This window comes from Diabrotica virgifera, chromosome 3 (assembly GCF_917563875.1).
Source record: "Diabrotica virgifera virgifera chromosome 3, PGI_DIABVI_V3a".
Lineage (NCBI taxonomy): Eukaryota > Metazoa > Arthropoda > Insecta > Coleoptera > Chrysomelidae > Diabrotica > Diabrotica virgifera.
The window spans coordinates 245,729,191-245,754,903 of record NC_065445.1 but is presented as its reverse complement, the minus strand read 5'-3'; the positions used below and the strand labels follow the sequence as shown (position 1 = coordinate 245,754,903).

The following is a 25,713-nucleotide window of genomic DNA, read 5'->3' as shown; positions in this document are numbered from 1 at the left end:
TTATAAATTTTTTTTTGCATAAAATTGACAATTTCGTCACCGCTTGACAAACGCCCCACTACCATAATGCGCCAAGCTCCAAATTTTTCCGACTCCACCAAAATCACAAGTACAAAAAGTTTCAACGGTGTGGTCATAAATAATAATTTTATATGTGGGCCCAAGGCCTATAACCACAATCTCCAGTGAAAAGCAGACAAATATTTTAGAAACTCTTTTATTGCATGCTCCAAAATCTGCATTACATTTGAATCGGTAATTTCTTAGCAATTTATCATCATTGTTATCATTAATCGTATTTGTATATTGTAAGGTAGGCAGAAGAGAATTACCAACTACCAGTGTAGAAACAGTTTACCCAAATAACAATCAACATCTGAACATATTACTTAATAATGCCAGCCAATCTGTTATTATGATGGAATTAGAAGGCTTAACCGTTGAGATTAAGGATTGTTGTGCAATCTCATTTTATGAATGATACAGAACATGTTGCAACTACAACAAAAATGTCTCAAAGAGAATGGCATGAACAGCGTAAGTATCGAATTACTTTATCTAGAATATACGGCATATATACCTACGCTGGTTAAGATTGGATCGCCAAAGCTGAAAAGTATTTCAATCCAAAGCATTTCACAAACAAATTTGTTAAGCATGGGTTGAAGTATGAAGCTGCAGCACGTGAATGCTTTGTCAAAGCAACGGGACAAACAGTGTGCACATTTGGGCTAATTGTTCCTCATAATAACAATTGGTTGGCATATTCTCCAGATGGTGTATATAATAGGTTTGTTCCAACTAGCGGCCAAACCCGTCATAAACTATCAGAGAATAGTCGACCAGCGTGAGTAGAGGGGATAGCACTGATGACTGTGTTATGTTCTCTCACTGACCAACTGTTTGCTGTCGATTTCTCACTGGTTTGACTGTTGGTTGGAACAGCCCTGATGACGCACGGGTAAAGAATCATGGACTCAAATGTAAGTTAAAGAATTTAGATTTTATAGATTACGTTTATTAGAAATAAGATTATTATTAGATTTAAAGATTAGGAAGTTTTCTTATGAATTTTAGCGTTTGCAGTAGTTTTAAAATATTAAAGTCTATTTTATTGATTATACCTACACTATGATATATTGTTAATATATTTCGGCAAGTAATAAAAAACAACTGACATAATATTATTAGAATAAATAACTATAGATATTATTTGTACAGTAAAGGCAAGCGTCCACAGACCCGCATCGTACGCAACGGATTTTAGTTTGCCTTGTACAAAAACTTATGTACCTGCGTCCTCTGACCCGCATCGTACGGATCGCACCATCGGGAATGCCGAAGGGTTGCTTGGAGAGGCAACTTTTGCGATGCGTGCCGATGAATCATTCGGAATGCCGATCAGTGGACGCACCCCACGGAATTTCGCTTGGGCCAGTGGGAGCTAATATACGGCTATTTGCATTTTGACGATCGTCTTGTCCGTAATGAAACAAGTAAACTCAGTTTTAAATGTTATTTTATATATAGGTATATTCAGAAAAAAATATTACAGGCCATGATACGTTGATTATGGGGATTAAAATATCATAAATTACTCACTTTTCATGTTTATTAGTCTTTTTCAAGATATCTTGAGTATCTAACTATGAAAATTATTCTCGTTAAAAAAACAACACATTTTTCTATCACAACCATGAACTTTTTAAAAAATATTAGACTTGCTAATGATGTTTCTGAGAGAAGTGTAAAATTGATGCGAGACATTTTATTGTCCCTCACAAAAGATGAAAAAGCAACCAAAGTGTGTTACAAGTAGTAGAAAACCAAAAAATGTATTTAAGAGTACACAGTAGCGATCAACAGGTAGCCACAAACGCGGTCCAAGATTGCGAAATTTCTGCGAACTTTCAAAAGTGAGGCAACAGTGCGTCGGTAATTCGACACTGACAGTGACGTTTATACTATCAAAAACAATAATTTTTATACACATAGTTGCCAAGTCAGTGACGTTCGATTTCTTGTTATAACAAAATATATTTTTATAGTAGTTCCAATGTGGCCCAAAATCTAGGCACGGGATAAAAAAGTTTATTTGAATAAAGTGTATTTTTTGTCTTTCTTAATGGCGGTACAGGCTCCTTTTTTAAATATTCTATTTAGTTATAGAGTAATTTCCACATACTAACATATTTCTGAAATTGGGCTCTGTACCGCCATTCTTTATTATACATAGTTACTATTTTCCATTTAAATCAAACTGTAACAGCTTTGTGTATTCCTTTATATTCACATGTATAATTACTTGGAAAAATGGGTTCTATTATGCGGTCTACCATCGTGTTTCTGCTATAGCTTGCGGTCTACCGAGAGAATTGGTGTGTAAGCTGTAATATTACTATGCCGATAAAAAAATGTTTACAAATAATTTTTGAATCTATTTTTTAAAAACATGTAGAGTTTGTGTAAGGTTTTATAGGTCCAAAGTTAATAATTTTCGAAATATTTAAAATGGCATATGAGAGTTTTATCAGTATAGTGTCATTTTTAAATAATTTAATATCTTTGACATAGGTATATAGTATATCAATATAAAATACAATGTGATCACTATTTGCAAATACATTTTTTTTTCATTTTTAAGTGGTACACCCTGTATATTGTATATTAGTATTGCATTTTGTAGTAAATATTACAGGCTTTCTTTTAATATCAGGTTGTATGTACCTAGCATGTTTCGTTTTGTAGATATTTAAAGAAGAACTATACATTTTACGTTTTTATAGATTTTTTATTACTAAACAGATACATTAAAATATCATACTAATAAATGATGCATAAATTAATTATTAAATTAAATAAACAACCAATAAATAAATAAACAACCAATGTTAAAGTCTACCTTAGTAGTTTTTCTACCCTAGCAGGTAGTGGCATCGGCAATCCGATCGCTGCCGATACAGTGGACGCAGTATGAAAAATTAATCCGATGCGTACGATGCGGACCTGTGGACGCTTGCCTTAAACAAAAACAAAGAATATCTGACAAGTAATGACATAAACGTGGCCATGATGAAAAGTCACGTTCTAATGTCTTGGCAGTGCTCTGACGTCAGAAATTTTGACCTATGTAAGCGTGCTTTTGTAGTAAAAAAACTATATAGTCGGTTCGATAAACTCAGACACAACTGGCGAGTGATTTTAGTAAGTAATTTTGCCAATTTGGTAAAACTGGCAAAAAAATATTACTAAGTAGTTAATAATTATTAAATACAAAAAAAAAATATCCACTAAAACCACTAGCCAGTTGTGTCTGAGTTTAGCGAACCGACTATACTTAAGATTTTTCTGAAGTATGCACTCTCAAATGTTTTTTCAAATTCTTTGCTTGAACAAATTGTTTAAACAAATTTCACACTTATAAGGTTTTTCCCCTGTGTGTATTCTCAAATGATTTCTCAAAGTACATGCATGAGAAAATTGCTTAAAACAAATTTCACACTTATAAGATTTCTCCCCAGTGTGCACTCTCAAATGTTTTTTTAAATTAGTTGCTTCACTAAATTGCTTAAAACAAATTTCACACTTATAAGGTTTTTCCCCAGTGTGTATTCTCAAATGATTTTTCAAAGTACCTGCTTCACTAAATTGTTTAAAACAAATTTCACACTTAAAAGGTTTTTCCCCAGTGTGCACTCTCAAATGTGTTTTCAATCTACTTTTTACACTAAACTTCATAAAACAAATTTCACACTTGTATGGTTTTTCTCCAGTGTGTATTCTCACATGTGTCTTCAAATCACCTGCTTGAATAAATTGCTTATCGCAAATTTCACACTTGTGAGGTTTTTCTACTTTTTCTCCATTTCCAGTGCGCACCCTCAAATGTGATTTTAAATGACTTGCAGTAGCAAATTGCTTAAAACAAATTTCACACTTGTATGGTTTCTCTCCAGTGTGCACTCTCAAATACTAGGTTTCTCTCAACTAGGTTTTGTACATAAATGTTTTTTCGTAAAATGCGTCGCCTTTCTCCTTTTCGAAAAAGGAGATATTCGCCAAAAACTGTTATTGGCGCCATTTTGTCAATATGGCGGAGCAAGCGGCGGATATACGAAGTGGCAAAGTTGAAATTCAACGGGAGTATACCGAAATCCATCAAATCACCAATTTTCAAAACTCCCGGAAAAGTTTCCAGGTCACCCCTTTTTTCGAAAAAATTACTGAAATATAAATTTCACACTTCTAATGGTTCTTTCCAGTGTTCACTTTCAAATGTGTTTTCAAAGAACCTGCCTGAGAAAACTGCTTAAAACAAATTTCAAGTAGTCTTTTTACTATACTACATTCGCTCTCGCGAGATTTTTTTTAACACTGACATTAGTAATTTCTTTTTTGAAAAGTTCAGTTGTCAGTAGTGACTGGAAATTACTACAAAACCAACGCACCTGCTCATATCCAATATTATTAATAGTAAACAGACATAAAAATAACATAAACCTTACGCCAATCAATAATTATTTATTTAAACCATTATAATGTATTGATAACAAATGAGAAAATTATTTATTGTACAAAATAAAAATATTTTATAGAAACAAACTTCACAAAATTTTATAAGATTAGTAGACACTCCCACTATTTCTAATAATTCTTCTTTTTTTTAATGAAAGATTAAGTTGATTTTAGCAGTTAATAGTGTGAGGTAGGAATTTTTGTGTTGTAGGTTTCCTATTCCGAATGTGTCAAAAAAAATCTCGCGAGAGCGAATGTAGTATACAAGAAAACGCTTACGTAGGTCAAAATTTCTGACGTCAGAGCACTGCATTAGAATGTTACTTTTCAGCATGGCCACGTTTATGTCATTACTTGTCAGATATTTTTCTTTGTTTTTGTTTACTGTACAAATAATATCTATAATTATTTATTTTAATTAATGATGTCAATTGGCCTTTATTATTTGCCGAAATATATTAAATACGCCGAAATATTTGTAATGTTAATTAACGAAAATAAACATCAACTTAAAATTGACATTTCTCTAGCACAGACACCCACGCGGAACTGTCCGATCTTGCATAAGTGTCAACATGGCATTATAATAAGAATAATCGTAATCGCGATTACATACAGAATTTTAGAAATATATTATAATTATATGTATAACCAAACCAACATTTTTTATTAATAATATAAATTTTATGAATCAATCGTTTAAGGTAACTACTCCAGAAATAATAATGTTATTTAAATATATTAGACAATCGTACGCTACTGATACGACAGTTCAGTGTTGCTACATTTTTTACTTCATTTCGTACACAATTTTATTCACAGTGTAGCTATAAAAAACTACTATTTTTATAACTATTTTTATTAAATATAGCTTAATTTAAAAAACTATTGTAATTATTGTTGTGTTTGTAATTGTGTTAGAAACATACCAAATCAAAATGTTTCTTTAATAGATTACTTTGAACAAGAACGAAATAATGGGGTCCCCTTGTACCATTAGCTGCAGAGACGTATGTAGAATCCTTTTCATGAGCATTTTTCAGTGCGATTTCTTTCTACCGCATTAAATTGTATGGGACAGAAAAAAGGCACATCTGTGATTACAGACATTTATATACAACATTTATTCTAGTTGTCAATAGATGGCGCTAGGATCGAAGAAAAAATTATTTACGAATTATATAATATATCTACGAATATAATCTGTACAATTTATAAGACTATACAAATCAAAGAAAATACGATTTTATAAATGCAATAAACACAATTGATTTGTTTTTATGCCAAATTGCAAATAAAATTTGACAACTGTCAGATTTAACTAAAATGTCATGTTAGAATAAATGTCATAAATGTATATCACGGACTTACCTTTTTTTCTATCATTTGTGACGCACTGAAAAATGCTCATGAAAAGGACTCTACACTCGAGTCCAGGGTTCTTTACCCGTGCGTCATTAATACCTGGTGAGATAAAACACATACTTTTTATCTAGCATCATTGTCTTCCACGTATGAAACTAAAGACAAACCAGATACCGCCTGTTATTAAAGTAAAGACACATGTTATTTTTATAAACGCGCTAGACTCAGTACGTCGAAAAGAGATAGGTACAAAAATGACGCTTTTCAGATTTCAAGTAGGTACATATATGTTTATATACATACTTTTTGTTGTTTTATTGTCCTGTTTTTGCATTTAGAAGTTATTTATATTATTAAACAAACAGTTATTTTTACAACCAATTTTATACTGGAGTTTGAAATTGTATGGAAAGTGTATTTTATTTTGCAATTAATTTACATACAAAGTTAACCTCATTGACAGTTAAAGAATGGTTTTGTTTAAGTTTGCGTAAAATTGAAATGAATAACAAAAAGAAAATATTTTATTTTCAAATATTTATATTATAAAAATTATAACAAATATTTAATATCACTAATGATGATATAATGATAATGATGATGATATAAACGACAAAATTGTTGGTACCTGAAAGAAAGATACTGCGGACTACCTATGGGCCTTGCAGAGAAGATACAATAGGAGAATGGAGAAGAAGACACAATGGAGAACTCCAGACAATATATGGAGATGAAAACATAGTACGCTACATTAAAGCAAACCGAATAAGATGGGCGGGTCACGTGTTAAGATAGAGTGACAAAAAATTTCTGAACGCCACATTCTGGGAAAGGCCCGATGGCAAAAGGTCAGTTGGTCGCCCAAGAAAGATGGAAAGACGCAGTAGCCAGTGATCTACGCAAAATGGGAGTAGGTACAGCAATGGGAAATATCTGCTCAGGACCGACAAAAATGGAGGGAAATAGTAAACGCGGCCAAGACTCACATAGAGTTGTAGAGCCAAATGATGATGATGACTAATGATATTAAAAGAATTTACTAAGTTACCTACTTCAAATGTAGCTGTAATTCTGCACCAAAATTTTAAGTTCTATTTATTTGACAACGTCAAATTTTTAAATTTAATCCGTGATCGGAGCAGTACCCACTTTCTGTCATTTGCTGTTGCGTGGAATAGATTTCCGACTTATTTCGTACGCTTATGATTTGTTCCAACTAGCGGCCAAACCCGTCATAAACTATCAGAGAATAGTCGACCAGCGCGAGTAGAGGGGATAGCACTGATGAATGTGTTATGTACTTGGATCTACAGGTCGAGCGCGTCTCGTAAATTGCACAGCTTCGCGCAATCGTACTTGAGACACTGTGTCAGGTGAGGTGTTTGAAAATTTGAGTAACTTGATTATGTGGTGTAAATTTCTAAAACTTTTAAGTGTGGTTTTTGACTTTGACCGTTGAGAGAAATTATTTATTTAGTGTTGTGTTTATAATTTAAACTTTTGTTTTATTTTCAAAGTGTTCTTTTTGTTGTAAGTAGAAAATGAATCGTTGTACTAAGTGTAACATAAACTTTTCGAAACTCTTCTAACTTGACGGCACATGTAAAAAGAAAACATCCAGGTAATAACATACATGGTGTTTGGTAAAGAATGGGCCATAGCTTAACCGTAGATTTCTGAGCTTAAAATAGGTCGATTTAAGCTAATCTACCTTAGTACTAAAGTTGATAATAACCGAAATACAGTTTGTCAAAATTAAACTTTTATTTTATTTATTATCTTGAATATTGAAATTTGGTAAGCCGGGGTTTTTTGGGATGAGAAATCTAAATTTGAGAATGAGAAAACAACATATTTTGTAATTTGAAAAAAAACAACATACAGTAAAACCTGCCGTATCCGGATCAATGTGGCGACAGACCGATCCGGATATCAAGACCACTTCTTCTTTTACAGTCTCTGAAACGTTTTCTCATTCATACATTCCAGTAATCAATAATCAATGCTGTCAATAACTTTCATCGATAGACACGTTTTATAGATTCTATAATACATTATTTCCCAATCTTTTAGTTCTTCTTTTAGTGCGTTGTCCAACAGCAGGACTGCCTTCCTCGGTAGATTTCGGTAGATCCGGACGGCGCAGAACCGTCCGGATATGGCGAGGTCTGGATATGGCAGGTTGTACTGTATTTGCAACATAGATAACAAAACAACATGCTTTGTTACGTATTTTAAAAAACTCTCCATCATGCATGCTCCATGAGAAAAGAAAATATAAAACTAATTTCATCCTTATCGTGTCTCAGATGGCGTAGCTACTTTTGCTATAACTACTCAACGCTTTGCTACTCTACCTACCTACATACAATTTGTATTATTTTATCAAAAAACAAGCATTTACATACTCTGCAAATTGTATATTTTGCTTTGCATTTTCATATGAAAAAACCGCGGTATTTATCTTGAACTTTTTGTGAACAAGGTGCAATACTTAGGTAATATTATTATTAATAAAACAAAGTATATAAAAATACAATGTTAAAAACTTTAATAATATTAGCAATATTTAAAAACTTTAATACATTATATTATAGTATACATATTATGAATCAGTAGAAACTATTATATTTTAATTTGGTAAATTATAACTCCACTCGACCAGAGCACGACCACGCAACCCAAAACACAAGTACGCAAATACGGTTGCGTGAAGCGTGGCTCGAAGCCGTGCAATTTACGAGACTCGCCCGATCTGTAGATCCTTGTGTGTTATGTTCTCTCACTGACCAACTGTTTGCTGTCGATTTCTCACTGGTTTGACTGTTGGTTGGAACAGCCCTGATGACGCACGGGTAAAGAATCATGGACTCAAATGTAAGTTAAAGAATTTAGATTTTTTAGATTACGTTTATTAGAAATAAGATTATTATTAGATTTAAAGATTAGAAAGTTTTTTTATGAATTTTAGAGTTTGCAGTAGGTAGGTTTAAAATATTAAATGGTCTATTTTATTGATTATACCTACACTATGAAATATTGTTAATATATTTCGGCAAGTAATAAAAACTAACTAACATAATATATTAATATTAATATTAAATAATTATATATATTTGTACAGTAAACAAAAACAAAGAAAAATATCTGACAAGCAGTGCTGTTTTTGTGACGGTACGCGCCGTACCGGCACCTTTTGGGACAAAAAATAAAAACACAATTAAATTATAAACAAATTCCTGAATTTCTTCCTTGCTCCCAAATAGCTTTAAAACGCCCTTATTAAGGCTAAATTTAAAAAGTTTTCCCGGGGGCAGACCCCCTTTATGAACCCTCCCCAGACCCCCCGAAACATTGCGTACCGGAACCTTTATTGTTACAAAAACAGCACTGCTGACAAGTAATGACATAAACGTGGCCATGATGAAAAGTCGCATTCTAATGTCTTGGCAGTGCTCTTACGTCAGAAATTTTGACCTACGTAAGCGTGCTTTTGTAGTAAAAAGACTATATAGTCTATAAATAATTACTAAATACAAAAAAATATCCACTAAAACCACTAGCCAGTTGTGTCTGAGTTTAGCGAACCGAAGATTTTTCTCCAGTATGCACTCTCAAATGTTTTTTCAAATTCTGTGCTTGAATAAATTGTTTAAAACAAATTTCACACTTATAAGGTTTTTCCCCCGTGTGTATTCTCAAATGATTTCTCAAAGTACCTGCTTCACTAAATTGTTTAAAACAAATTTCACACTTATAAGGTTTTTCCCCAGTGTGCACTTTCAAATGTGTTTTCAAATGACTTGTTTGATTAAATTGCTTAAAACAAATTTCACACTTATAAGGTTTTTCCCCTGTGTGCACTCTCAAATGTGTTTTCAAATTACTTTTTACACTAAACTTCATAAAACAAATTTCACACTTGTAAGATTTTTCTACTTGTTCTCCATTTCCAGTGTGCACCCTCAAATGTGACTTTAAATGACTTGCAGTAGCAAATTGCTTAAAACAAATTTCACACTTGTATGGTTTCTCTCCAGTGTGCACTCTCAAATGCCTTTTCAAAACACTTGCCTGACTAAATTGTTTAAAACAAATTTCACACTTATAAGGTTTTTTTCCAGTGTGCACTCTCCCATGTGCCTTCAAATTACCTGCTTGATTAAATTGCTTACCACAAATTTCACACTTGTGAAGTTTTTCTACTTTTTCTCCATTTCCAGTGTGCACTCTCAAATGATTTCTCAACGTATCTGTTCTACTAAATTGCTTAAAACAAATTTCACACGTGTATGGTTTTTCTCCAGTGTGCAGTCTCAAATGCTTTTTCAAATCACTTGTCCGATTAAATTGTTTAAAACAAATTTCACACTTATAAGGTTTTTCTTCAGTGTGCACCACCAAATGTTTTGCCAAATTACCGTTCAGAGAAAACTGCTTCAAACAAATCTCACACTTGTAAGGTTGTTCTCCAGTGTGCACTCTCATATGTGTTTTCAAAGAAAATGGATGAGGAAATTGCTTAAAACAAATTTCACACTTATAAGATTTTTTCCCAGTGTGCACACTCAAATGTGTTTTCAAATTAGTTTTTACACTAAACTTCATAAAACAAATTTCACACTTATAAGGTTTTTCCCCAGTGTGCACTCTCAAATGTCTTTTCAATTTACTTCCAGAACTAAACTGCTTAAAACAAATTTCACATTGGTACGATCTTTTCCCAGTTACCACTTTCATATTTTTCGTTGAGGTTTTTCCTTCAGCATGTGGATTCATACAATTTCCTGTGTGAGGTGAATGTTCAGTTGTTGCCTTCTTAATTTCCATCTTGTTGTCTTGGACAGAATCTAAAAATAAAACTGACTACACTATAACTATTTGAGTATCAGGGAAAATGAATGTAAAAACAAAGAAACAATCAAGAAATAATAATAATAAAGGCTAATAAAATGCAAGACAGCTGAAGTGTCCTCAAGGATGCAAATATGTTTCAGAAACCTACGTTTCCGTCTTCTATACAGGGTGGGACATTAGTGCAAGATAGTAAAATTACTGGTTTTCCATAAGAGATCTCGGTTTCAGAAAAGAATTGGGAACAAGGGAAGCTTTTTTCTCAATGATAACGTTACTTCAATGAGCATGGGAAGTACAGAAACCAATTTACGTCTGCTCCAATCGACCTAGAAGCGGTCACCATATTTTGCAGCGTTAAATTTGTTGCGCTGTGATAGCTGAATCCCTCCAACTTTAAAATTAAGTTCAAAGGAAAATGGCCAATCTAATTGAAATAAAATATAAATACAATTATTATATCTAATTTATTGTAAATATTTGTATTTATTATAATTATTATCTAAAGTTACAAATATTTATGGTTTGTTATTTTTATTAATATTATAGTTATTTTATTAAAAATATTAACACAATATCTGTAGGTCCACGTATGTCTCGAGAGTTCACAATATTTTCGATTAAAAGTTTGTGAGTTTCTCAAAACTAGAGATCATCAAAATGAGATCATCTGACTGGAAAGAATTAATACTGGCGGCAATAGTAGAATATTTTAGCAAAATATACGAAAAACACGTGGTGGTCTAGATGACACAGAAAACATTATAAATACATAAATTGTAGGAAATTTGTTCTATAGTATTTTTACTACAAAAGCGATATTACGTAGGTGAAAATTTTTGACGTAAGAGAACTGTCAAAACATTAGATTGTGACTTTATTATAAACATGGCAATATGAAAAGTCACATTCTAATGTTTTGACAGTTCTCTTACGTCAAAAATTTTGACCTACGTAATATCGCTTTTGTAGTAAAAATACTATAGTTTAGTTTTGTACATAAATGTTTTTTCGTAAAATGCGTCGCCTTTCTCCTTTTCGTAAAAGGAGATATTCGCCAAAAACTGTTATTGGCGCCATTTTGTCAATATGGCGGAGCAAGCGGCGGATATACGAAGTGGCAAAGTTGAAATTCAACGGGAGCATACCGAAATCCATAAAATCACCAATTTTCAAAACTCCCGGAAAAGTTTCCAGGTCACCCCTTTTTTTTTCGAAAAAATTACTGAACTATAAATTTCACACTTCTAATGGTTCTTTCCAGTGTGCACTTTCAAATGTGTTTTCAAAGAACCTGCCTGAGAAAACTGCTTAAAACAAATTTCAAGTAGTCTTTTTACTACAAGAAAACGCTTACGTAGGTCAAAATTTCTGACGTCAGAGCACTGCATTAGAATGTGACTTTTCAGCATGGCCACGTTTATGTCATTACTTGTCAGATATTTTTCTTTGTTTTTGTTTACTGTACAAATAATATCTATAATTATTTATTTTAACTAATGATGTCAATTGGCTTTTATTATTTGCCGAAATATTTGTAATGTTAATTAACGAAAATAAACATCAACTTTAAAATTGACATTTCTCTAGCACAGACACCCACGCGGAACTGTCCGATCTTGCATAAGTGTCAACATGGCATTATAATAAGAATAATCGTAATCGCGATTACATACAGAATTTTAGAAATATATTAATTATATGTATAACCAAACCAACATTTTTTATTAATAATAATATAAATTTTATGAATCAATAGTTTAAGGTAACTACTCCAGAAATAATAATGTTATTTAAATATATTAGACAATCGTACGCTACTGATACGACAGTTCAGTGTTGCTACATTTTTTACTTCATTTCGTACACAATTTTATTCACAGTGTAGCTATAAAAAGCTACTATTTTTATAAATATCTACATATTTATAAATATAGCTTAATTTAAAAACTATTGTAATTATTGTTGTGTTTGTGATTGTGTTAGAAACATGCCAAATCAAAATGTTTCTTTAATAGATTACTTTGAACAAGAACGAAATAATGGGGTCCCTTCCCAGATAGCATGTAAACTTGTGGCAAGTTTGATTCTTCTTTGATTTTAAATTGCTGCGTCAAATATGCAGAGGCAAGTTTGTGTCAAGTTTGCTGCAATATTGTTACGACAAAGATGATGATTCAAGTTTGTAGCAATTTTGTTGCAAGCTTACAGTTGCAAAGCCTTCATCTATTTGGTTGACTTACACGTTACGGTCGGTTCGGTTCGGTTTCGTTCGTTACCCTGACTGATGCCACGCCCACGAAAACAAAAGTGTTGCCACCGGAGAGAATTTTCAACATAAAAGGGAAAACGTTAACTTATAAGTAAGGGAATCTTTGCTCTTTGCTCCAGTCCAAATTGTAAAATATTTTAAAAAAAAAATCAAAATATTTGAAAATAATTCAACATATTTTCACAGATTTTTTAAATAGGAGCATAGGAGGGAATTTCATCATAAAAGTGAGAATTTTTAAGGTACGTTGAGGGAAAAAGCTTACTCGGCAGCTGGCAATCCCCTGGCTGGGACAAGTAACCTGCCATTTGCCATTGCCAAGCGCCGCGGTGATAATTTGTGGTTATGTCCTATCGTATGTGGATATTTTTCTTTGAGTTTTTTACAACATTTACTGTACAATTCTCCGAGACTATTACTTTAATTACTATGTAAACTGCTGAAGCTTCTTTTCTTCAGTTTTTAATAGACCCACCTGCTTGTGCGGTGATTAGGTACAGTATTATATGTATTCTTTATACATTATATGTATTCTTTTTGCTTTTCTGAAATTGAGGTAAGTTTTTTTGTTTTTCATAGCTTTTAGCTGTATTACTATCTAGCTATTTACTATCTAAAATAAATTATATTTATAATAATATTATATAATATGTAAATAAGTTTTAGGTTTTACTGTAAAATTGTTACTTTAACATCTTTTTATCTCTTTTAATAACAAATATTAATTCTGTTCACACAGAGTTTATTAGAATTTCTTTTATTTGTTTCAGAGCTGATAGACAAAACTGAGCATCGGAATCTGAAGCTAGCGGGTTTAATGTACGTTCCAATAAAATAGATTGTATTTTAGTTGAGTGATTACTGAATAAATAGTTATATAAAATGGTATTGTATTTTTTATTCAAATTGTGGCTAGTATATCAAAACAAACCTTAAGGAAGTTTGTGTCAAGTTTGAAAAAACAAACTTCACGCAAAAACACAAAAACAAACCTTCAGCAAGTTTATTATATCAAGTTTGAAAAAACAAACTTCATGCAAGTTTGTCACACTGTAACTAGCAAGTTTAATTTAAACTTGCTGCAAGTTTGCAAAGTTGCCATGGCAAACCTGCAGCAAGCTTTCATGTTTGATGTATCAAACTTGTTGCAAGTTTGAAACAAGTTTATATTGCTATCTGGGTTTGTACCATTAGCTGAAGAGAAGTATGTAAATTCCTTTTCATGAGCAGTTTTCAGTGCGTCACAGTTTTTCGATTTCTTTCTAACGCATTAAACTGTATGGGACAGAAAAAAGGCACATCTGTAATTACAGACATTTATATATAAGATTTATTCTAGTTGTCGATAGATGGCGCTATAATCGAAGAAAAAATTATTTACGAATTATATAATATATCTACGAATATAATCTGTACAATTTATAAGACTATACAAATCAAAGAAAATATGATTTTATAAATGCAATAAACACAATTGATTTGCTTTTATGCCAAATTGCAAATAAAATGTGACAACTGTCAGATTTAACTAAAATGTCATGTTAGAATAAATGTCATAAATGTATATTATCACGGACTTACCTTTTTTTCTATCAATTGTGACGCACTGAAAAATGCTCATGAAAAGGACTCTACACTCGAGTCCATGGTTCTTTACCCGTGCGTCATTAATATCTGGCGAGATAAAACACATACTTTTTATCTAGCATCATTATCTTCCACGCATGAAACTAAAGACAAACCAGATACCGCCTGTTATTAAAGTAAAGACACATGTTACTTTTATAAACGCGCTAGACTCAGTACATCGAAAAGTGATAGGTACAAAAATGACGTATGTACTACATACAATTTGTGACGTTTCTGGTTTGTTTACACTGTCGGTTTGTTGGATTTTTGTTGTTTTATTGTCCTGTTTTTACATTTAGAAGTTATTTATATTATTAAACAAACAGTTGTTTTTACAACCAATTTTATACTCGAGTTTGAAATTGTATGGAAAGTGTATTTTATTTTGAAATTAATTTACATACAAAGTTAACCTCATTCACAGTTAAAGAATGGTTTTGTTTAAGTTTGCGTAAAATTGAAATAAATAACAAAAAAGAAAATATTTTATTTTCAAATATTTATATTATAAAAATTATAACAAATATTTAATATCACTAATGATATAAACGACAAAATTGCTGGTATCTGAAAGAAAGATACTGCGGACTATATATGGGCCTTGCAGAGAAGAGACAATAGGAGAATGGAGAAGACACAATGGAGAACTCCAGACAATATACGGAGATGAAAACATAGTACGCTACATTAAAGCAAACCGAATAAGATGGGCGGGTCACGTGCCAAGATAGAGTGACAAGATTTCTGAACGCCACATTCTGGGAAAGTCCCGATGGCAAAAGGTCAGTTGGTCGCCCAAGAAAGATGGAAAGACGTAGTAGCCAGTGATCTACGCAAAATGGGAGTACAGCAATGGGAAATAGCTGCTCAGGACACGACAAAAATGGAGGGAAATGGTAAACGCGGCCAAGACTCACATAGAGTTGTAGAGTCAAATAATGATGATGACTAATGATATTAAAATAATTTATTAAGTTACCTACTTCAAATGTAGCTGTAATTCTGCACCAAAATTTTAAGTTCTATTTAAGTGACAACGTCAAATTTTTAAATTTAATCCGTGATCAGAGCAGTACCCACTTTCTGTCACTTGCTGTTGCGTGGAATAGATTTCCGACTTATTTCGTACGCTTATGATAGGTTTGTTCCAACTAGCGGCCAAACCCGTCATAAACTATCATAGTATGGTATAACTAGACCCAAACCCAGACATCCAAAGTGAAAGTTATCCTCCAACACCAAATTGTTCTATATGGTCCACATAATGTTCAGAAAAAAGTCACACCATTTTGAGCGTCGGGTTTGGGGGAGAGGTGGGAGAAATCGGTAAATTCGTAGTTTTTTACGTTTTTATTAAATATTTCTAAAACTATACGATTTAGCATAAACAACCTTCTATACAAAAATGTTCTACATTAAATTTGAAATAAAAAAAGGCCCTATGCATAATCCTTATAAAATGAACGGTTTCAAAGTTACGGAGGTAGTATAGTATAATTGGTCCAAAAAAAGACCTAACTAAAACATCCAAAGTAAAAGTTTTTATCAAACACCAAATTGTTCTATATGGTCCACATATTGTTCAGTAAAAAGTTGCACCATTTTGAGCGTCCCGTTTGGGGGGGAGAAGTCGGTAAATTAGTAGTTTTTTTACGTTTTTCGTCAATATTTCTAAAACTATGCTTTAGCGTAAACAATTTTCTATATGAAAATGTTCTACATAAAATTTACAACAAAAAAGGTCCTATACATAATTGTTATAAAATCAACGGTTCCAGAGTTACGCAGGGTGAACAGTGGAGGTTTTCGATACTTTTTATATTTTTTGGGCAATTTCCTACTGATTTTCTTTAACAGGATTGGGTTTTATGAATCAAATTTGCTATTTCAGTGGCCGATGGTATGTTAGTGATAAGCACTTGAAGAAACGTCAACATCACCACACAAAATCATCATCAATTGCCCAAAAAATATAAAAAGTATCGAAAACCACCACTTTTCATCCACCGTAACTCTGGAACCGTTGATTTTATAACAATTATGTAAGAGGATCTTTTTTGTTTGAAATTTTACGTAGAACATTTTTGTATAAACATTGTTTACGCTAGAGCATAGTTTTAGAAACATTTACGAAAAACGTAAAAAAACTACTAATTTACCGACTTCTCCCCCATCTCCCCCCCCCCCAAACCGGACGCTCAAAATGGTCTAACTTTTTACTGAATCATATGTGGACCATATAGAACAATTTGGTGTTGGAGGAAAACTTTTATTTTTGATGTCTGGGTTAGGCTTTTTTTTGGACCAATTATACTATACTACCTCTATAACTTTGGAACCGTTCATTTTAGAAGGATTATGCATTGGACCTTTTTTATTTCAAATTCAATGTACAACATTTTTGTATACAAGGTTGTTCATGCTAAACAGCATAGTTTTAGAAATATTGACGAAAAACGCAAAAAAACTACGAGTTTACCGATTTGTCCCCCCTCTACCCCCCAAACACGACGCTTATATTGGTGTGATTTTTTCTGAACATTATGTGGACCATATAGAACAATTTGGTGTTGGAGGAGAACTTTCACTTTGGATGTCTGGGTTATGCCATCTTTTGGATCAATCTTATCATACTATCAGAGAATAGTCGACCAGCACGAGTAGAGGGGGTAGCACTGATGACTGTGTTATGTTCTCTCACTGACCAACTGTTTGCTGTCGATTTCTCACTGGTTTAACTGTTGGTTGGAACAGCCCTGATGACGCACGGGTAAAGAATCCTGGACTCAACTGTAAGTTAAAGAATTTAGATTTGTTAGATTACGTTTATTAGAAATAAGATTATTATTAGATATAAAGATTAGAAAGTTTTCTTATGAATTTTAGCGTTTGCAGTAGTTTTAAAATATTAAATGATCTATTTTATTATACCTACACTATGATATATTGTTAATATATTTCGGCAAGTAATAAAAACCAACTGACATCATATATTAAAATAAATAATTATAGATATTATTTGTACAGTAAACAAAAACAAAGAAGAATATCTGACAAGTAATGACATAAACGTGGCCATGATGAAAAGTCGAATTCTAATGTCTTGGCAGTGCTCTGACGTCAGAAATTTTGACCTACGTAAGCGTGCTTTTGTAGTAAAAAGACTATATAGTCTGTTCGCTAAACTCTAAATAATTACTAAATAGTTAATAATTACTAAATACAAAAAAAATATCCACTAAAACCACTAGCCAGTTGTCTGAGTTTAGCGAACCGACTATATCTCCAGTATGCACTCTCAAATGTTTTTTCAAATTATTTGCTTGAATAAACTGTTTAAAAAAAATTTCACACTTATAAGGTTTTTCCCCTGTGTGTATTCTCAAATGATTTCTCAAAGTACATGCATGAGAAAATTGCTTAAAACAAATTTCACACTTATAAGATTTCTCCCCAGTGTGCACTCTCAAATGTGATTTCAAATTATCTGCTTTATTAAATTGTTTAAACAAATTTCACACTTATAAGGTTTTCCCCCTGTGTGCATTCTCAAAATGATTTCTCAAAGTACCTGCTTCACTAAATTGTTTAAAACAAATTTCACACTTCTAAGGGTTCTTTCCAGTGTGCACTTTCAAATGTGTTTTCAAAGAACCTGCCTGAGAAAACTGCTTAAAACAAATTTCACACTTGTATGGTTTTTCCCCAGTGTGCACTCTCAAATGTGTCTTCAAATGACTTGTTTTACTAAACTGCTTCAAACAGATCTCACACTTGTATGGTTTTTCCCCAGTGTGCACTCTCAAATGTGTTTTCAAATGAAATGCTTGATTAAATTGCTTAAAACAAATTTCACACTTATAAGGTTTTTCCCCAGTGTGCACTCTCAAATGTGTTTTCAAACTACTTTTTACACTAAACTTCATAAAACAAATTTCACACTTGTATGGTTTTTCTCCAGTGTGTATTCTCACATGTACCTTTAAATCACCTGCTTGAATAAAGTGCTTATCGCAAATTTCACACTTGTGAGGTTTTTCTACTTTTTCTCCATTTCCAGTGTGCACCCTCAAATGTGATTTTAAATGACTTGCAGTAGCAAATTGCTTAAAACAAATTTCACACTTGTATGGTTTCTCTCCAGTGTGCACTCTCAAATGCCTTTTCAAAACACTTGCCTGACTAAATTGTTTAAAACAAATTTCACACTTATAACATTTTTCTTCAGTGTGTACCACCAAATGTTTTGCCAAATTACCGTTCAGAGAAAACTGCTTCAAACAAATCTCACACTTGTAAGGTTTTTCTCCAGTGTGCACTCTCATATGTGTTTTCAAAGAAAATGGATCAGGAAATTGCTTGAAACAAATTTCACACTTGTGAGGTTTTTCTACTTTTTCTCCATTTCCAGGGTGCACTCTCAAATGTTTTTTCAAATTAGTTGCTTGACTAAATTGCTTAAAACAAATTTCACACGTGTATGGTTTTTCTCCAGTGTGCACTCTCAAATGTGTTTTCAAAGCACTTGCATGACTAAATTGTTTAAAACAAATTTCACACTTATAAGATTTTTCTTCAGTGTGCACCACTAAATGTTTTGCCAAATTACCGTTCAGAGAAAACTGCTTCAAACAAATCTCACACTTGTAAGGTTGTTCTCCATTGTGCAATCTCATATGTGTTTTCAAAGAAAATGGATAAGGAAATTGCTTAAAACAAATTTCACAATTATAAGATTTTTTCCCAGTGTGCACACTCAAATGTGTTTTCAAATTAGTTTTTACACTAAACTTCATAAAACAAATTTCACACTTATAAGGTTTTTCCCCAGTGTGCACTCTCAAATGTCTTTTCAATTTACTTCCACAACTAAACTGCTTAAAACAAATTTCACATCGGTACGATCTTTTCCCAGTTACCACTTTCATATTTTTCGTTGATGTTTTTCCTTCAGCATGTGGATTCATACAATTTCCTTTGTGAGGTGAATGTTCAGTTGTTGCCTTCTTAATTTCCATCTTGTTGTCTTGGACAAAATCTAAAAATAAAACTGACTACACTATAACTATTTGAGAATCAGGGAAAATGAATGTAAAAACAAAGAAATAAACAAGAAATAATAATAATAAAGGTTAATAAAATGCAAGGCAGCTGTAGTGTCCTCAAGGATGCAAATATGTTTGAGAAACCTACGTTTCTGTCTTCTATAGGATGCAAATATGTTTCAGAAACCTACGTTTCTGTCTTCTATACAGGGTGGGACATTAGTGCGAGATAGTAAAATTACTGGTTTTCCATAAGAGATCTCGGTTTCAGAAAAAAATTGGGAACAAGGGAAGCTTTGTTCTCAATGCTAACGTTACTTCAAAATATAAATACAATTATTATATATGTAATTTATTGTAAATATATGTAGTTTTTATTTTAGTATTAATAATATATGTATATATATATATATATATATATATATATATATATATATATATATATATATATATATATATATATATAATTATTATCTAAATTAAGTTACAAATAGTTATGTTTTGTTATTTTTATTAATATTATAGTTATTTTATTAGAAATATTAACACAATATCTGTAGGTCAACGTATATCTCGAGAGCAGGCCCGCCGAGAGGGCGATACAGCCGGTATATTTTACCGGGGCCCGGCGATGTAAGGGGCCCAGACCAGACCAAAGACGTAATTTTTCCCGTTTTTTGCTCTTGTATTTATGTGCCTAATGCGTAATTTATCACTGGTCTATATTTAATATGACCTTTACCTCTATTTTGAACATATTGCATTGTACGAACCGAACATATTCGGTAACTATTTCAAGATTGCATAAACACAAGCGAAATCTCTATGGAGTGGAAAACATCATACCTCATTAATAATAATAATAATAATATTTATTTCGAAAATTGTACATACATATATACAGAGACACATACATATACGCAGAGCGAAATATTCGTCAACATAAAAAACTAAATTAAAATTACAGAAATCCTGTTAAATATTAGAATTCATAAAATGTATTACCTGATATGGTTCAATCTGCAATAGTAATTTACGCACAGCTTTTTTTATATTGAGTTAATTGTGTTATTTTTCTAATGTCGTGGGGCAATTTATTAAATAATTTCATGCAAGAATATTTGGTACCCTTCTCTGTCACAGTTAATCTGTGGATAGGATAAATATACTTAATATCCCTATTGTTGTAACAATGTGTAGGTAGATTCATTTCAAACAGATATTTATTTCTAAAGAGGAATAGTAGACATTCCTCGATATATATTGCAGGTACTGTTAAAATATTATTAGATTTGAAAACTCCTCGGCAAGACGCTCCGAATCTCATTTTTTTTTTAATAATTCTTAGCACTCGTTTCTGACAAATAAATATTTTATCAAGTTCATTGCTTCCACCATAAAAAATTGCTCCATAACGGACTAAAGATTCAAAATTTGAAAAATAAATTGTTTTTAGGTCATCTTGACTTAAATATTGCGATAATACTCTAAAAGTATAGCATACTGAATTCAACCTTTTATTAAGTTGCTGTATGTGACTTTCCCATGACAATGTTATATCAATTGTCATGCCTAAAAATGTAGTTTTAGTGCCAAATTCAACGTTTGTATCATCTAACAGAAAATTATTTGGATATTACACATTTGATCTAGTTGTTCTAAAAATTAAACAATTCGTTTTTTGTTTATTAATAATTAATCCCTCACTGGAGAACCACTTAGACATTTCTTCATAAATATCAACAGATTCATTTAGTAGAATTTCCAAATGATCTCCCGTTACTAGAGCATTCGTATCATCAGCATAATTAATTAGACTACAGTTGTTACTAGTAATACAATGCGACATATCATTTATATATAAAATGAAAATTATCGGTCCAATTATGCTTCCCTGAGGAATGCCTAATTGTATAGGTCTAATTTCGGATTTAACATTCTTATTATCTTTTGTTAAAATTACGCTTTGTGATCTTCCTGATAATAACGATTTAAACCAATTATGAGCTACCCCTTTTACACCATATAAGTTTAGTTTTTTCAGTAATAATTCGTGATTCACACAATCATATGCTTTTGTTAAATCTAGAAATAACCCTAGTACAACCTCATTCTGTTCTAGTGATTGTAAGACATTTTGAGTAAATTGATATATTGCTGTATGTGTCCCTTTGCCCTTTAGATATGCATGTTGACTATTATGAAATACATTGTTTTGTAACATATATTCCATCAATCTGTCACTCATACATTTTTCAAAGACTTTCGAGAAACTTGGCAACAAGCTAATTGGTCGATAATTCTCAATTTGTGCCACACTGCCTTTCTTGTGTAAAGGTCTAATAACTGCTAATTTCAGTTTATCTGGGAAAACACCCGACTTAAAAGAAATATTTACTGCATATGTTAATGGTATAACAATCTCATTTAAACATATTTTAATAATTGATGTTGAAATTTCATCATCACCACAACTCTCTTTATTTTTCAAACCTTTTACAATAGAAACAATTTCTTCCTGAGTTACAGGCCTTAAAAACATAGATCTATTCGCTTGTTCTATAGAAGATTCATAGGAGTTTGAGGAAAATTATGATACCAACAGAGACGCACAGTTTAAGAAATACTCATTCAAGTTATTAGCCACTGTATTACCTTCTCCAGGGATCTGAATTTCCCTCTGTGATGTTGAATTACCCTTTATGTCATTAATTATTGACCATACCGTTTTAGTTTTGTTGTCAGATTGTTCTATTTTTTGTTTAAATTTTTTCGCTTTATTTTGTGCCAAAATTCTTTCATAATTATTTTTTGCATCATTGTAATCTTGTCGAAATCTGTTATCATTATAACTAATGACATAAAGAATATCAACTTGTCTTTTTGCAGTACTACTATTTCATCCCTAATATAATTCTTTCTTGCATTTCGGTTAGGATACACTTTTTTAATCGGGAAACTCAAATTAAACTGATATAAAAAAATATTATGAAATCTATTCCATACCTCATTGGCATCATCACTCTCATAAATGTTATTCCAATCTGTTAGTGCCAACCGATTTTGAAAATCTTGTTTGTTGCAAGGACTAAATATTCTTCTAAAGCAAAAAGCACCACTTTGTTTACATATATTAAAACTTAGGCTTTGAGCAGTGTGATCCGATATTAAAGTTTTATGAATTGTGACTGTATATTCTTCATTATAATTTGAGAAAATATTATCAATTAGAGAACTTGTGGTATTTGTAATTCGAGTATATTCCTTCACACATGGAAGCAAATTGTATGATCCTAGCAAAGAAAATAATTTGTCTTTATCTCTATTTTTATCATTATCATGCATATGTATATTAAAATCTCCAACCAAAAAAATGTACAATATTTATTAAAATGTTTTCTAAACATTTTAGAAAAGCCTCTGTTCGCCCTCCAGGGGTATAAACACACATAATTAAAAACTTTTAACCGTGGACAACACATTCACAAACACTGCATTCACAAATTTAAACTTCAGATAAGGCCGTTATTTCAGATAGCATTTTATGCTGAATTCCATTTTTTATAAATATCGCACTACCTCCATGCTTATTTAGTTCCTCTCGACAAACTGCTTCAGCTAAGAAGAAACCATTGATCCCATAGTTCTTAAGTTGATCATATGTTTTCCAGTGCTCTGTTACACAAAAAATACACAGCTAGGAAAATCTTTTAGGAATTCCTCTATTCCAGGGGTGGCCAAACTGTGGCTCGCGAGCCACATGTGGCTCTTTGAAGGATAATCTGTGGCTCTCAACAAATGTACCTGAATTTCTTTTAATTTTTGTGTTTCAAAATGTCTTAAATTACTGCCAACAAATATAAAAGACTAAGTGTAACATCAGGACTGATACGACAAGTAGACCCCTTATCACTGTTGCTATTCAATTTGGTATTAGAATTTGTAATAAGTAAAATATCATCTGAGCTGACAGGAGGATTTACAAATCGAGGATCAAAACTATTGCTGATGATCTACGTGCAGTCGCTCATTCTACAAGAGACGCGAGAGGTGTGTTTTCATAACTCGAGGAAGAAACAGGTAGTTTGGGCTTTCGAATAAATAAAGAGAAGAAGAAATAATGCAAGTAGACAAAAATCCAAGACCAAAACTTAGGCATAACATAACTATTAATTACCATAACTTCGAAGTAATGCAAGAGTTTAAATATCATCAAAGATGACAACCAAAAATAAAAAGAGGTATGTATCAGCAAAGATAGCCGCGTGTAATAGAGCATTATACAACTCCCTACCATCATTATTAAGATCTGCTATTAAGATCAAAAAGCTGCTAAAAAGACAATCTAAATTAAGACTGTACATGCCAATTACTCGCCCAATTGTTACATATGGAAGTAAAACATCAGCAGGATATAAATTAATTGCTGGTACATATTTGAAAAGAAAGTTCTCATTCCAGAATGATATTTTGCCATCAAAGGGATGAATTGACAGAAGAGTGGAGAAGGCGCCGCAATGCTGAATTGGTGACTGTGTATGTACTGAAATAATCGTCAGACATATAAAAGCTAAGATAAGATGGACAGGTCATGTGGTAAGATCAGAGGAAGACATAATCTTAAGACAGTGTTTTTTGAGAGACGGTAGAAGATCAGTTGGCCGTCTCATAAAAAACTGGAACGATGATGAAGAATCGAAGAATCCTTAATTAGTAAAGGCTGCTTGTAGAATTATTTGCATATTTGAAACGACGATGTGAACTATTTTGTTTCACTGTAAAATTCGTGAAATCCAAACACTGAGAGAAATATTTAATACCTTTTTACACTTTTTAAATAATTGTTTAATTGCGGCTCGCGAAAAATTTCAAATTTTGGAAAGTGGCTCGGACTATCAAGGATCTTGGCCACCCCTGCTCTATTCTATTTACGCAATTTCCAATTGATTGTAAATTTTGGTGAATTATTGTAATGTTTGTGAATTCCTGTTTTGAATTTTTTTGTGTCACTTTACTATACATAAAAAGGGTGATATGTAAAATCAATTGTGAAAATTACCTAGGAATAGCTGTAAACGGATCTATGGGTATAACATATGGAATGGCTTTGAACAATCGAATCGAGAAAGAATATTTAGATTCTGAAGTAGAAGAACAAGCAGGATTTCATATGAGTCGATACACTATTGACCACATTTTCTCCTTAACCCGGATAATAAAAAAAATATGGCACGGGATCAAGAAATTCATATGTTGTTCGTCGACCTACGGAAAGTCTACGGAGAGTCTGTGGAAATCAATGGAAAGCACGAATGTTGATATATAATTAATTTAAAAACCGTCAAAGTACTATACAATCAACTCAACACAAAAATAAATGCAGGGACACAAATAACAACAGAGTGGGTGTGTAACAACAAAAGAATTAAAGCAAGGATGATGCCGGTCCCCCACTTTATTTGAAATATACCTCGAAAGTGCTTTAAAAAGATGGAAGTAAAAATGTAGAACAACGGGGCTACCACTCACCAACACTATGGTATATACGCTCAACTTTGAATAGTTAAGCGTATAACTCTTCAAAGTTGAGCTCATATATTGCCAAATGTACTTATTATAAAACAAGAAATAGAAAAAACACAAAAATTACACCATGGATTACACAAGCTCTAGTAAAATCCACTAGTGAAAAATACAGACTATATCGACTAACAAGGCTTCATCCAAATGATCACGATTTATTACAAAAATATAAAACATATAGAAATAAACTGCATTCACTTATCGAAAAAACAAAACGAAATTTTTATAAAAATAAAATCCTAGAAAGTTCAAATAACAATAAAGAATTATGGAGTGTAGTGCAAGATTTAAGTGGACCAAAAAAAGGAAAAGTACCTATTGAGAGTCTTAAAAACCAAATGGGAGATATGTTGACTGAGCCCTCTGATATTGCAAATGAATTTAATAAGACATTTTCAGAGATGGGCAAAAGTTTGGCTGAAAAAATTAGTACTAATCCCCGCCAAGTAT

The 25,713-nt window shown here is 32.1% G+C and overlaps 1 protein-coding gene across 2 annotated transcripts in view; it reads right to left on the bottom strand.

Moving 5' to 3' along the window:
- Positions 1–203: 203 nt before the first annotated feature.
- LOC126881641 (zinc finger protein 227-like) overlaps positions 204–25,713 on the bottom strand; it is an 84,621-nt gene continuing 59,111 nt past the window's right edge. The window contains exon 2 of one of the 2 annotated variants that reach the window (XM_050646015.1): positions 204–10,730. In XM_050646015.1, the coding sequence (XP_050501972.1) occupies positions 9,460–10,730 (1,271 nt within the window). In that variant the 3' untranslated portion in view covers positions 204–9,459. Of the gene's footprint in view, positions 10,731–16,832; positions 19,674–25,713 lie in introns of those variants that run through there. The other variant, XM_050646014.1, reaches the window with a different exon arrangement.